At 44.9% G+C, this 15162-nt stretch overlaps 1 protein-coding gene across 5 annotated transcripts in view; it reads left to right on the top strand.

Annotated features, from left to right (window-relative positions):
- STX8 (syntaxin 8) overlaps window positions 1-15162 on the top strand; it is a 206765-nt gene that overhangs the window by 55069 nt on the left and 136534 nt on the right. For all 5 annotated transcript variants that reach the window (XM_070389485.1, XM_070389487.1, XM_005907545.2 and 2 more), the window contains exon 6: window positions 4367-4459. In XM_070389485.1, coding sequence (XP_070245586.1) covers window positions 4367-4459 — 93 coding nt within the window. The remainder of the gene's footprint in view (window positions 1-4366; window positions 4460-15162) is intronic.

Here is a 15162-nt window from a genome sequence, read left to right as displayed (position 1 = left end):
TGATGTTCAGATTTCTCTGATTGTCCAATGGTTTTTTTTCTTTCAGGTTGTTCAGTTCAAGATCTGAATATAGTCTGTACATTGCAACTAATTGATATGTCCCCTAAGTTTCTTTAATCAATATATGCGTTTGCCAACTCTTTTTCTTCACAGTTTGTTGACAAAACAAGGGCTTTTGCCCTGTAGTTTCCCACCATCTAGACTTGCTATTTGTTTCCCCATCTACTGTTTAATGTATTCCTCTGTCCTGCATATTTTCTGTAAATTGGTAGTTAGATTTAGTGGTTTGATCAGAGTCATGTCTGTCATTTTTGGCAGCAATACATTATGATGACCTTCCCTTTATTTTTAATCTGCAGCCACCAGATCATCCTCCCACAATTATATGACATTTAGTTAGAAGATGGGTTTTCTGCATGTCTTAAGACAGGAAGTGTTCAAACACCTAACCATTCTGAAGGGATTTTTTAAAAAATGATTGTATTAATTTTCTGTTGCTGCTATAATAAATTAGCACAAACTTGATGACTTAACCAACCTAGTCAGCATGCTAAAAAGCAAAGACATTACTTTGCCAACAAAGGTCTGTCTAGTCAAAGCTATGGTTTTTTCAATAGTCATGAATGGATGTGAGAGTTGGACTGTAAAGAAAGCTGGGCACCAAAGAATTGATGCTTTTGAACTGTGGTGTTGGAGAAGACTCTTGAGAGTCCCTTTGGCTGCAAGGAGATCCAACCAGTCAATCCTAAAAGAAATCAGTCCTGAATATTCATTGGAAGAACTGATGCTGAAGCTTAAACTCCAATACTTTGGCCCCATGATGTGAAGAACTGACTCATTGGAAAAGACCCTGATGTTGGGAAAACTGAAGGTGGGAGGAGAAGGGGATGACAGAAGATGAGATGGTTGGATGGCATCACCAGCTCGATGGACAGGAGTTTGAGCAAGCTCCGGGAGTTGGTGATGGACAGGGAAGCCTGGCGTGCTGCAGTCCATGAGGTTGCAAAGAGCCGGACATGACTGAGTGACTAAACTGAACTGATGACTTAAAATACAGATTTATCATCTTACAGTTCTGTAGCTTAGAAGTTCAGTACAGATCAAGGTGCTGGCAGGGCTGGGTTCTCTTGAGGCTCCAGGGAAGAATTCATTCCCTTGCCTTTTCCAGCTTCCTGACGCTACCCACATCCCTTGGCTCATGGACCCCTTCTTTGTCTTCAGTGCCAGCACGTTGCATCTCTCTGACCCCTCCTCATAGCTCTCTCTGTCCACAGCTGGGAAAGATTCTGTTTTTAAGGACTCATGTGATTACTTTGGGTCCACTTGGATAATCCAGAATAATCTCCCATCTCAAATCCCTTAACTTTAATCACACCTGCAAAGTTTCTTTGCCCTGTAAGGTCATATATTCACAGGTTCCTGGAATTAGGAGGTGGACATCTTCAGGGGGTAATTATTCTGTATAGCACAGAGGTCGTTACATTTTTTAAAATTAATGGCACCCCACTCCAGCACTCTTGCCTGGAAAATCCCATGGACGGAGGAGCCTGGTGGGCTGCCAGTCCATGGGGTCGCTAAGAGTTGGACACAACTGAGCGACTTCACTTGCACTTTTCACTTTCACGCACTGGAGAAGGAAATGGCAACCCGCTCCAGTGTTCTTTCCTGGAGAATCCCAGGGACGGGGGAGCCTGGTGGGCTGCCGTCTATGGGGTCACACAGAGTCAGACACGACTGAAGCGACTTAGCAGCAGCAACATTGAATTATGATTAATAGAGTGTGGTGTGTTACAGATGATCTGTTGTGATATAAAGCCTTGGGCTGTACATTGGGTAGAGCAGAGTATAGTAATGAACTGTTATTATGATATCATAATAGTTTGTGGGGTTCTAGATTAACTCTCTGCATGGGTCTTGATAATTGTTGATATTTTTGAAAATAGCAGCATTTATTTTCCTTGTGTCTAAGATGACTGTACCACCTCCGTTTAAGAAATGCTGCTTTAAGACTTGCAGAAGCTCAGGTCATCACAGTCATTATTACTACATGCATAGCATCTCTGTTATCTGGGCCTTCTGTGTTTCTGAATTATGGGATGAAACTGTGCTGTAGCACTTAAACATCGAGAGGAAGTACTAGGTTCTTATAGAAATGATTTGAGTGGAGCAGAATTTTTAGCCCTTTTTCTGTTTCTCATTAGCAAGATAACCTTTAGGTGGTTGAGGCAGGTAATGAGTCGAGGTTAAGTGAAAAGAGTGTAATGTAGGTATTTTTCATTCATAATCTGTGTCTCTGCTAGGTAAAGCAGCTCCAGGGCTTTGATAATTTTTTCTTTTTTCCTAATTGAAGATCATAGAGGAATCTCCTGTTTTCTTCTTATATATTGTTTTACCTTTTAATTCATACTGACACTTGACCCTCAGTTGTATATATAGATTATTTGGGAGATGCATTTAGAGTTTTCCAGTAACATCGGTCATCCTATAGCAGCACTAGGTTGATGATAGATTTTTCTTGGAGTCCATCCAAGAGGTTGTTACTGAAGACCAAAAGGACCTCATTATAAAGTGATTTTGCTATAAAATGGTCCCATGGAATGATCCCTAGAGATAGCAGGTCATTTGTATGGTTAAAAAAAGAGCACATCGTGTCAAAAAATGTTACTAAGGGGTCCTTACCCCACACCATTAGTTTAAATAAATTCCAGATGAATTAACAAGTTAAGTGTAATGGTTTAATTCCATAAAAAAAAAAAAAATCTAGAAGAAAACCTAGGAAAAACTATGCAAGGAAATGTTAATGTGATCTTGGGCAGAAGGACCTTTGTGATTTCTGCTTTTATAGATGGGCCATCATGTGAAACAGACGTTTTAAAAACCCCAACAAGTGAAGCTGCGAATGGCAGAGTGCTCGGTGGAAAGAGTCGTTCGACTCGGCCTTGGAGAGTTCTTTCCAGTGCACCTGCGGGCAGAGGAAAAAAGTACAGGGATGGAGGCTGCCTAGAGTTAAGAAAAACAAACTTTAAAGATCTTGAGTAACTTAAGTGCTTTTCTCTTTGAAAATCTTAAAATCCAGAAAAATAACACATTACAACAAGATTTTTTTTGGCCACACGATGTGGCGTGCAGGATCTTAGTTCTCCAAGCAGGGATCAAACCCATGGCCCTTGAAGTGGAAGCACAGAGTCTTACTGGACCGCCAGGAAGATCCCCAAAAATAACGTGTTTTTTAAAAGCAAAAATATTCTTTTACTATTGTATATATTGTTTTGTATTCTACTTTTTTTTTTACTTAATAATGTTATCGTGAACTTCTTTTGGAAGTTCATGCCCCAGGAGGGGGTGTGTTGGGAGAAGTTGCTTGCCTTGGGGTGCTGCTGGTCACTGCACACTGAAGGAACTGTCAGCACCCAGAAGCCTGTCCGGAGGGCAGGCTGGAGCCAGGAAGGAAAATTCGTTTGCTCCTGCAGTGTTTCCGCAGTTTCCTCCACTGACAAAGCTGGTGAAGGAAAAATTATTTAAAGGACCCGGATCCATTTTCTCAGAGCAATCAAAATAAGGGAGAACTTGGAGCTAAGAAGCATTAAGTTGAAAAGCAGCAGAGGAAGCAGTATTTCAAGGAATAGCCTTGTATCGATTGGATTGGCAAAAAAGTTTACTTGGGTTTTTCTGTGCCATCTTATAGAAAAACCAGAATTAACTTTTTGGCCAACCCAATACATCATTGCATACCATCCAATGTTTTACTGCGTACATTCCTAGACACAGAATTGGTAGATATGGAAGTTAGCACAGTTCACTCTCTAGAAAGATATATTAGCTATCCCCCCATGACTTAGTACTTAGGAGCTTCTTTGCACTTTACTTAACCCGGGGTGTTAGCAATCTTTTTAATGCTTACAAATCTGATAAGTCAGAAAAAAGCTTCACTATTCTTTGATATCTTTAAAAAATTAGTAGTGATGTTGGAACTTTTATGTCTTTTTCTTTTTTATTCTTCTGTGCATTCCCTGTCTATATCCTTTGCCCATTTAAAAAAAAAAAAAAGGAAGATTGTCTTATTGATTTCTACATGCTCTTTATTATCAGAAAGTATAAACATTTATGTAGTCAAATCTTACTCATTTATAATATTTAAAATTTAATTCATCTGGAAATTATTTTCATTTAAGTTCTGAAGTGTAGGTATTTAACTTTTTTCTTTATTTTGTTCCAATACTGTTAACTATTTTCTCTTTTTTTCTGACTGATTTCAAATGTTACTTTGATCATGTATTGAATTGTGTTCCATGCCTGGGTCTGTTTCTGGACCGAAATTGTTTTCCTTAGGTTTTTAGTGAGTTAACTGCCTTACTTTTTCTTTCAGAACAGGACGCAGGCCTCGATGCCCTTTCCTCAATCATAAGTCGCCAGAAACAAATGGGGCAGGAAATTGGGAACGAACTGGATGAGCAAAACGGTAAGGACGTGTCCGACATTGATCAGATTTGCCACTGAGTACTAGTGCTGAAGGCTTGACTGTTTGTTAGATGACTCTGATATTACAGAGCACCGAAAGTAGTTTAACGTCTATGGATTATTATAGTTTAATGCGATTGAGGGTGGTCTGCAGCCGATTTAGATTGTAGTTACTAAACACTAGGTTAAGAAACTTAATAAAAAATCTCCAGTTTTTGAAGCTGCTTTGAAAAGTGCTGTGTTCTGTAATTGAGTTATCCCCTGGGCCCTCCTCCTGTGGTCACGGGGTGAGGTGGCTCAGTGCTTTTCGAGGACGCAGGGGCACATGGAGCCTACAGGGACATGTCCTCTGCACACCCAGAGAGTTGGCTCCTCTTCCATCATAAATATCAGGCTGGGGGACAAAAAAGTCGTACGTGAAGCTTTTTTATTTCAGGGCTTGATGTGATGAACCTGGCTAGAGAAAGGTCAGTTTTCAAACCCACAAGCAAGATGGCTTGGGAGAGATGAAGTTAGGAGCCTACCCGGGAGCCTACCCGGGAGAGATGAAGTTAGGAGCCTACCCGGCAGGCTCTGGAGCTTAAAGTGTGTGGCTGAGGGTACAGGGGCTGGAATGGAAGATGCAGCGCTAGGATTATGTGGGGAAAAGGGAACGGAGGCAGGGGACTGATGGCACTTTTACTGAGTGGTCTTGGTCAGGGGAATGCGGGAGGGGAAGTCACTGGTTTGGAGCAGAGGTCCTAAGTCCAGTGTGGACACGTTCAGTGAGAGATGCCAGTGAGAAATCTGAGGCACAGCATCTAGTGGACAGTGGCAGATAAGGTACCAGAGCTCAGCAAGAGGACAGGACCACAGGGAAGAGAAGTGAGAAGCTTCAGTGTAGAGGCGATGGGTAGAACCATAAGAATAGTTGAGTTTCAGTGAGGCTGGTGTTGATCAAAGGCGTCTGCTAGGTGCTAAGCCCTTCAGTCTGCGCCATTTCATTTAATCAGTTCACAGCATCGTGAAGGCGACATTATCACTGTTTGTCAGAGACGAAGCCCAGAGTGGCCGAGGTGCCCTGTTACGTCACCTCACTTGTCAGGAACAGAAATGAAATTTCACTCCAGCTTCCTCTCTAAGGAAGACAAAGTAAGGAGAGAAAAGCAAAAGGCTCGAAGCTGCTAGCTTGTGGTCATAGTGTCATGGAGGCTCACGGTGGAATGGCTTTCAAGAAAGGTTACCCCGTATGGAGCCCTGGGAGTCGGTGGTTGCTCACTCCAAATGGGGCTGCACCTGTCAGACCGTATAAGCTCCACTTCTCGTCATCTCTCTAAGCAGTGAGTTCATTTGTTGCTATAGTACTATTCCATTTATCTATCGTAAATGAACAAATAAGTTAATTCCATCTGTCTGCCATCTGTCATAAATAAATAGGTCAGCAAAGCAAATGGAGAAGTCCTCTAGCGTTACCATCCTAGTGTTAGTCGCTCAGTCGTGTCCTACTCTTTGGCCCCATGGACTGTAGCCTGCCAGGCTCCTCTGTCCATGGAATTCTCCAGGCAAGAGTACTGGAGTGGGTAGCCAGTCCCTTCTTCAGGGGATATTCCCCAGGGATGGAACCTGGGTCTCCTGCACTACGGGCAGATTCTCTACTGTCTGAGCCACCAGGAAAGCCCTCATCCTACTGTACCAGTAGAGGTTCTTAATGGTTTAAGCACAGAGGGGAGGACAGTTCAGTCCTTTGCTAATGGTGCTGACATGCACGTACTAATTCATGTATTTGCATTTAACTCAATTACTGGCCAGTTCCTTCCTTGAAAGATAGTATTTGTAAGAAAATTGGCTCTATAGAAAGTCTGCTTATCATAGGTATAACTTTTCTTTATCCCAAGGAAGTTTAGCTTGCTCACTGGGTCAGAAAGAACACTGGCCACATGCTAATAAAGCATGTCCATCCTGTGATGTGCTTGGATAAGCCATGTCCAATAACCATGGTCCATGGTCAAGCTGGTTGGTGCCTACCTTAGTGAGGTTGACTTACTGACTTCCCAGATGAAATTGCCATGTATTTTCTTTTTTAAAAATTTTATTTCTTTTTGGCTGTCTTGGGTCTTTGTTGCTTTGTGGGCTTTTTCTCTAATTGTGACAGCCAAGGGCTCCTCCATAGTTGCAGTGCATGGGCTTCTCATTGTCGTGGCTTCCTGAATTGGCAAGCAGAGTCTTAACCACTTAGCCATCAGGGAAGCCCACCAGGCATGTCCGAATCTTATGTTTCCTCCTGTTCAGTAGTTGTCATGCTTTGCTGCATATTAGAATCATCTGAGAACCTTCTAAACCTTCAAAGCCCAGGCCATACCCAAATTGGTTTTCTGTTGTTGCTATAACACATCACTACAGACTCCATGGCTGTAAGCAATGCAAACTCCTTATCTTATGGTTCTGGAGATCATAAGTCTGCCATGCTCTCCCTAGAGGAGGCGTTGGCAGGGCTGTACTCCTTCCTGGAGGCTCTAGGGGAGAATTCGTTTCCTTGCCTTTTCCAGTGTCTGGAGGCTGTCTGCATTCCTTGGCTTGTGGCCCCCTTCTCCATCTTCAAAGCCAGCAATGTAGACTGAGTTCTTCTCTCATTGCATCATTCTGACCTCTAACTCCTGCCCCTCTCTTCCTCTTTTAAGGGTTTTTGTGATGACACTGGGCCCATCCAGATAATCCAGAAGGGTTTCCTAGTTAAAGTTAACCTTAATCCATCTGCAACCTTGATGCCCCTTAGCTGTGTAACCTAACATTCTCAGATTTGGGGACCTAGATGTCTTTAGGGGGCTGCTGTCTGCCCAACACAATACCTGATGCCAGTTAAGGCAGAATCTCTAGGATGAGGCCTAAGCAGGAGTACTTTATAAAGCTCCACAGATGGTTTCAATAGGCTGCCAGGTTTGGGAACCAGTGCTCCTGTTGAATGGGGTTTCCCAGGTGGCTCAGTGGTAAAGAGTCCGCCTACCAATGCAGGAGATACAGGTTCGATCCCTGGGTCGGGATCTCCTGGAGAAGAAAATGGCAACCCACTCCAGTACTCTTGCCTGGAGAATCCCATGGACAGAGGAGCCTGGCGGGTTACAGTCCATAGGGTCAAAGTCAGACACAGCTGAGGACAAGCACAAGCCCTTGTTGAATATGCTGAGAGAATGTGTCTTGTACTGTACTTTTCTCCACGTATGCTCACATGACAGATGTAAAGCCCACATGTGCACAGACCGTTCACATGGTTACATGTTACATGTTTGCTGTCCTGGTCGCACAGACTGTCTTCCCATCGTAGTGCTTTACCCGCATCCCTCTCATCTCTTCCTCTGCACCTCCACAGTCCTCATCTCCGTCCAGGCCCAGATGCATACATGTGTACATGGACAAACATGAGGTATTTTCCCACGAGTTGCCAAAACAAGCTGGGTTTTTCTCTGCGGTGGCCTCCCACTGAGCCTGCAGCTACGCTGGTGGTTTTCCGATGTGCACGCTCGCCCCTCAGAAATAGGGCAGAGTCAGCCATTCTCTTTCAGAGGAATGGAGAGGCTCCCTGAGGGTAAAAGGTGATACCTCTGCTAGGACCGTGGTCAGTCTTTGTTCCTTTCGCCACAGTCAGGGCCATTCTGTGGTCGAGGTGTTGAGCACAGGGGTGCTGCCCCATCTGGGGTTTTACTGTGACCCGTGTGTGTCACGAGGCATCTGGGACCCTGGAGAAGGCTACCACTTTTGGTTGTAAATATCTCTCCGTGGTTTATGGGCCTACTGAATTGTTCTTTTGGTTTTCACTGAATGAGCGAAATAATAGGCTAAGATCATGGCCAGCCGGGCCAGGCTGGAGTCGGGTATCCAACCCTTAACTAAGAAAATACACGGTACTGAGAACATAACCACAAAGCTGAAGGGCTGGATCGTCATCACTGCAGGAATTAAGATTCCAGTCTCCTCATAGAGTTCAAAAGGGCCTGACCCACGCCAGTAATTATACCCTGTTCACATGCCAGGGACCCAGCCTAATGAGGAAGGGGACTGGCGGTTCAGTGACGAGGCGGGTGGTGGGAGACCTGGATGTCTGGTGGGTGTGGGCCTTGGCAGCTGGCGAAGGTGAGGGGATGCAGGAGAGAGAGGGGCGGAGGCCTGAGGTCACCAGGGAGACCCCCACGAGGGACCAGGTCACAATGAACCACGTGGATGACCCAGGGGAAGAGGGCTCGTGTTGGGCTGACTCCCCAGATGCTGTTCCAAGGTGAAGCTGCGAAAAAGTCTTACAGAAAAATCCTTTAAAGTTCACGCTCAAATTAAAGTTCATGTTCAAGAGCACAGGGCCTTTTGAAAGGAACACTAAAACAAGAAAATGAACGGGACTGACCTGACTAAGGCGGGTATTTCCGATACCCGGTTTGGCCGTTGGCCAAGCTTTGAAGCCAGTGCCCAGAAGAACCCCAGAAACCCAGTTCTAACAGAGGGAACAGCCCCAAAACAGGCTGTGTCACCAGCCTCTGCCAGCAGATTCGTTTTGATGTTCAAATATGCCAACTTCAGCCAGCCCTTTCGATGTTTCTCTGTCAAACTTTGAGCACTTCCTTGCCTTCTGGAAGAAACCACAGTGACAAGGAAGGTGACTTGTCTCTGTTGGCAGCCTCAGTAGTGGGGTTGAGGAGACCAGGGTGTGCTTTGAAAGAAGACCTAGACAAAATGCTAAAAGATTTCATGTACATATTAATGAATTACCATCTCATTCATACAGAGATTTGTGAGTTCCTCAGGCTCAGAGACTCACAGGATGGAGAGACGTTTCTGAGGTCACTCCCTTTCCCCATCCCCTGCCATCTTTTCATCTTTGGGAAGAATTCCACTCGGTCACCCTTGCCTACCGTCATCGGTGCTTCCCTCTGGCGCCCCTGGAGGCGTCGAGAGCTCTCTGGCTCTCGGGTTCATACGTTGCGTGTGCTTCTTCTACTGACTGGCTCCATAATCTGCCTGTATCTATGAAATCATTTATTTTCTATTTCATAAAAGTTTATCAAATAAACTTTTTATTAACCTAACAAGAAAAGGCCTCATTAAACCTGGTAAGATCTGTGCAGAGTGATACTTTTCCTTCCGTAGTACATCCTCTGTCCATTCAGCAAGCACTGAGGGCCGACTGTGTGTGCTCAGCCCTGTGCTAGAACCCGCCACGTCCATCAGGTGTGGGGAGACTTGGCTTCTGCCCTCAGGGAGCTTCTGCTCTGGAGGGGGAGGCAGAGGTTAGACAGACAACTGCACAGACGCCCAGCTGCAGACGGCGGTAGTGACGTCCCTGGGCACCTTGAGAACACAGAGCAGAGGAGACTGACACGGTTTAGCACTGAGAAAGCCTACCCTCGAGGAAATGATACCTGTGCTGGGATTTACAGGGAAGACCGCTGCTGTCTCACTGTGACTATATATTTTTTCCTTTTCCCTTGTATTTCTTACGATTTTTGCTTTACGTATCTTTGTTTCTTTGTTGTTAAGGTATCTAATGGTTTATGATGTCTATCTTCTTTGTGAATTGTACCTTCTATCATTAAAAAAAAAAGTAATAATAAAAAATAAAGGGAAGACCATTTCCAACAGCAGGAACCGCATATGCAAAAAGCCCTTTCATGGAAAGGAGGGTAACACGGGTGAGAAACGAGGGCAAAAGCCTGCTGATCCCAGAGTCCAGGGAGCCCAGGTAAATGTTAGAACAGTGAGCAGGGGAAGGCGGAAATCAGAGTAGTGTTTCTGTGATTAACATTTTATTCGCATTTGTTGTTGTTTAGTTGCTAGGTGTGTCCGACTGTTTTGCAACCCCATGGGCTGTAGCCTGCCAGGCTGCTCTGTCCATAGGATTCCCCAGGCAAGATTACTGGAGTGGGTTGCCATTTCCTTCTCCAGGGGAATCTTCCCAACCCAAGGATCGAATCCGCGTCTCCTGCATTGTCAGGCGGATTCTTTACTAATGAGCCACGGTACAGGTTGTCAAAAATGGTAGACTGAGCTGATGGGAAGCCCCTCACTCCCTTCCCGAAACACATGAAAATATTAGATAAAACATTAAAAAAATTGATTTATACTTCTTAACTGAGCTTGAACGCAAGAGTTTCTCCAGGTGTCAGAAAGGAAAGCGCTGCCCCACAGCAGTGAGTGCAGTGGAAGCCCCGTGGCCCTCAGAGATAATTGAGTGGATGTACACCCTAGGCAAAATTCTGAAAGAGATGGGAATACCAGACCACCTGACCTGCCTCTTGACAAATTTGTGTGCAGGTCAGGAAGGAACAGTTAGAACTGGACATGAAACAACAGACTGGTTCCAAATAGGAAAAGGAGTACGTCAAGGCTGTATATTGTCACCCTGCTTATTTAACTTATATGCAGAGTACATCATGAGAAACGCTGGACTGGAAGAAGCACAAGCTGGAATCAAGATTGCCGGGAGAAATATCAATAACCTCAGATATGCAGATGACACCACCCTTATGGCAGAAAGTGAACAGGAACTAAAAAGTCTCTTGATGAAGGTGAAAGAGGAGTGTAAAAAAGTTGGCTTAAAACTCAACATTCAGAAAACGAAGATCATGGCATCTGGTCCCATGACTTCATGGGAAATAGATGGGGAAACAGTGGAAACAGTGTCAGACTTTATTTTTTTGGGCTCCAAAATCACTGCAGATGGTGACTACAGCCATGAAATTAAAAGATGCTTACTCCTTGGAAGGAAAGTTATGACCAACCTAGATAGCATATTGAAAAGCAGAGACATTACTTTGCCAACAAAGGTCAAGGCTATGGTTTTCCCAGTGGTCATGTATGGATGTGAGAGTTGGACTGTGAAGAAGGCTGAGTGCCGAAGAATTGATGGTTTTGAAGTGTGGTGTTGGAGAAGACTCTTGAGAGTCCCTTGGACTGCAAGGAGATCCAACCAGTCCATTCTGAAGAAGATCAGCCCTGGGATTTCTTTGGAAGGAATGATGCTAAAGCTGAAACTCCAGTACTTTGGCCACCTCATGTGAAGAGTTGACTCATTGGAAAAGACCCTGATGCTGGGAGGGATTGGGGGTAGGAGAAGAAGGGGACGACGGAGGATGAGATGGCTGGATGGCATCACTGACTCGATGGACGTGAGTCTCAGTGAAGTCCAGGAGTTGGTGATGGACAGGGAGGCCTGGAGTGCTGCGATTCATGGGGTCGCAAAGAGTCGGACACAACTGAGTGACTGAACTGAACTGACACCCTAGGGACTAGTGTTTTAGTATCCATGCAGAGATGAGAGCTGGGCTATAGTCCCTGGCATTGTGAGGGACTGAAAGCAGGCTCTGCATGCAAAACCAGGAGCTGAGAAATGACCATTTTATGGGAAAACGAATCTCCCCTACCCCCACCCAAGAATGAGATACTCAGTGAGGCCACCCACCTTGGGCCACAGCCTGTCTTACGTTTTTAACATGTAGGCTTCAGTTTACGTCTCTGAATAAATCCAGATTAGAATTATTAAACTTTCCTTCAGACACCTCCTCTTTCATGTTTTAAACTGAAGTCCTCTTTTATTTTCTACTGACTGTATTTAGATTAACCAACATGTTTTTACTGATTTCTATTTCTACTCTCTTTTCTGTTACTCAGCTGTAAGTTTTAATACTCATGATTGTATGTTTTTAAGATTGTAAAGTCCTTTAAACCTTTGAATGGTGCCCATCAGAACTTTGCATCTTCTTTCTGCTTTTTGCAGTGTTTCTGAGCCCTCCAGGTATGTTTTGGTTTGTTCATCTCCATCTTAATGCTGTTACAGGCTGAATTATGTCTTCTCAACATTTACAGATTGAAAGTCCTGACTCCCAGAACCTCAGAATCTGATTGTATTTGGAATTAGGGTCTTGCTTTCATTCTTTTTTTAACTTTTAATTTAATATTGGAGTATAGCTGGTTAACAATGTTGTGATAGTTTCAGGTGGACAGCAAAGGGACTCAGCCATGCATATACATGTAACCATTCTCCCCCAAGCTCCCCTCCCATCCAGGCTGCCACATAACATTGAGCAGAATTCCCTGTGCCATAAAGTAGGTCCTTGTTGGTTATCCATTTTAAATACAGCTGTGGGTACAAGACCATCCCAAACTCCCTAACTATCCCTTCATCCCATCCTCCCCCCACCACAACCATAAGTTTGTCCTCTAAGTCTGTGAGTCTGTCTCTGTTTTGTAAATCAGTTCATTTGTATCATGGAAATAGGGTGTTTAAAGAGGTGATTGAGTTAAAATGAGGTCATTGGGTTGGGCCCTATCCTATATAATTGGTGTCCTTATAAGTAGAGGAAATTAGGGCACCGATGGGAGACCACGTGAGGACACAGAGAGAAGACGGCTGTCTGCAGGTCGAGGAGAGAGGCCTCATCAGAAGCCAGTTCTGCTGACACCTTGATCTCCTACTTCTAGCCTCTAGGATTGTGAGAAAATAAACGTCTGTTGTTGAAGCCCTCAGGCTTGGACTTTGTTAAGGCGGGTCCATGAGTCAAGGACCATGCTGATGAGTATAGGAAGCTGACATAGGCTTTGTTGGTATTTTGGTACATTTTGCTCTTGTTGTTCAGTTGCTAAGTTGTGTGTGACTCGTTATGACCCTGTGGGCTGCAGCACACCAGGCTCCTCTGTCCTTCACTGTCTCCCTGAGTTTGCTCAATCCATTTCCTGTAAGTCAGTGATGCTATCTAACCATCTCATCCCCTGCTGCCCCCTTCTTTTGCCTTCAGTCTTTCCAAGCATCAGGATCTTTTCCAGTGAGTCAGCTCTTCACATCAGGTGGCCAGAGTACTGGAGCTTCAGTTTCAGCATCGGTCCTTCCAATGTGTATTCAGGGTTGCTTTCCTTTAGGATGGACTGGTTGGATCTCCTTGCAGTCCAAGGGACTCTCGGGAGTCTTCTCCAACACCACAGTTCAAAAGCATCATTTCTTCTGTACTCAGCCTTCTTTATGGTCCAGCTCTCACATCCATACATGACTACTGGAAAGACCATAGCTTTGATTATGCGAACCTTGCATAAGCAAAGTGATGTCTCTGCTTTTTAATACAATGTCTAGGTTTATCATAGCTTCGCTTCCAAGGAGCATGTCTTTTAATTTTGTGGCTGCAGTCACTGTCCTCAGTGATTTTGGACCCTAGGAAGGTAAAATCTGTCACTGCTTTTCCCCCTTCTGTTTGCCATGAAGCGATGGGACCAGATGCCATGATCTTAGTTTTGGTAGGTTTGTTTACCCCCAAACCTTCTTTCTTGAGTGTCCTCTCTGTGGGCAGGCAGGGGTACCAGCAGGCACCTTCCCCGCAGGGTGGTGTGGACACAGCAGATTCAGGACCCTTGGCGGCAACCCTGACCCCCACATCACTAAGGGAAGGAAAACTTTAACCTCAGGGTGACATTCTTGTATGTGTTTATTTCTTTTCACTTCTGTCTATCCTAGAGGCTCCTGTTCAACTCATTCTGAGCCTGAACCCCAACACTGTGGGCTCCCCAGGCAAACCCTCCTCTCCAGAGAGAGTGGTCTGGGCACTCCAGCTGGGAGCCAGTGCTGCAGACTCTAGGCTCCACCGAACAGGGTGGAGGCCCGCCCAGCTCAGCTGTTCTCTAGACAGCCCTGCCCTCAGATGCCCCATCCCTGCCTCCCAGCCTCTTCTCTGTAGGCCTTTCTTCGGCTCCCAATAGCTATTGACGGCAAGCTTGGAGCTTCTCCAGGGTTCTATCAGGAAGAAAGAGCTCCTATCTGTAGCTCTGATCATGTATTTCAAGCTGTTGCCCACCCACCCTCACCACCCCCCACCCCCGGTTTTGGTTTATTTGTCAATATAGTCCCAACTATCTTCTTCTTTTTTTTTTTTAAAGAAAGCCTTTCAAATGACTTATTCACTGACAGCATTTCTTCATGTTTTCAGGGCCACCATGGATTGATTCTCCCAAAAAATCTTTTTACTGGCTTTTCATTGTGCCCGTGGGAAGGAAGGGGACAGCCATGTGTGCTGGCCCTTCTGTCCTGAGCTCAGAGTCTCGCTCTTATATTTTGGACAAAGAATCAGTATCTATAGAAATCATTTTCCTAAAACAGCTAGTGTTGTGGAAGCTCTGGTTAAACAAGTTTTCAAATACAGTCTGTGAAAGTTGTTTTCTGGGGCTTCTGTGATTGGAGTGATACTTCCAAGTTCTGTCAGTCAGTCTGTTTACAGATGGATTTGCTCAGAGATAAGACACTTAGAGATATGGATGGAAAGTGATTATTTTCCATGTACTTAGGGCTTCCCTGGCGGCTCAGATGATAAAGAATCTGCCCACAATACAGGAGACCCAGGTTGGTTTAGTCCCTGGGTCAGGAAGATCTCCTGCAGAAGGGAATGGCAGCCCACTCCAGTATTCTTGCCTGGAGAATCCCATGGACAGAGGAGCCTGGGGGGCTCCACTCCATGGGGTCACAAAGAGTCAGACACAACTGAGCGACTAACACACTGACTTATGGTACTAAGTACTTGGTGAATATAAAAGTAGTTCTTTATCAAAACATTCATTATTAATCTCTCGGAAGGGGTTTTATTAGTATTGTTTAGTTGCTATGTCGTGTCTGACTCTTTTATGACCCTATGGACCATAGCCCACTAGGCTCCTCTGTCCATGGGATTTCCCAGGCAAGAATACTGGAGTGTGTTGCCATTTCCTTCT

The sequence above is a fragment of the Bos mutus genome, chromosome 19 (genome assembly GCF_027580195.1).
Source record: "Bos mutus isolate GX-2022 chromosome 19, NWIPB_WYAK_1.1, whole genome shotgun sequence".
NCBI lineage: Eukaryota > Metazoa > Chordata > Mammalia > Artiodactyla > Bovidae > Bos > Bos mutus.
Note: the sequence above shows the minus strand (reverse complement) of the source record. Positions and strands in the feature narration are given on the sequence as shown.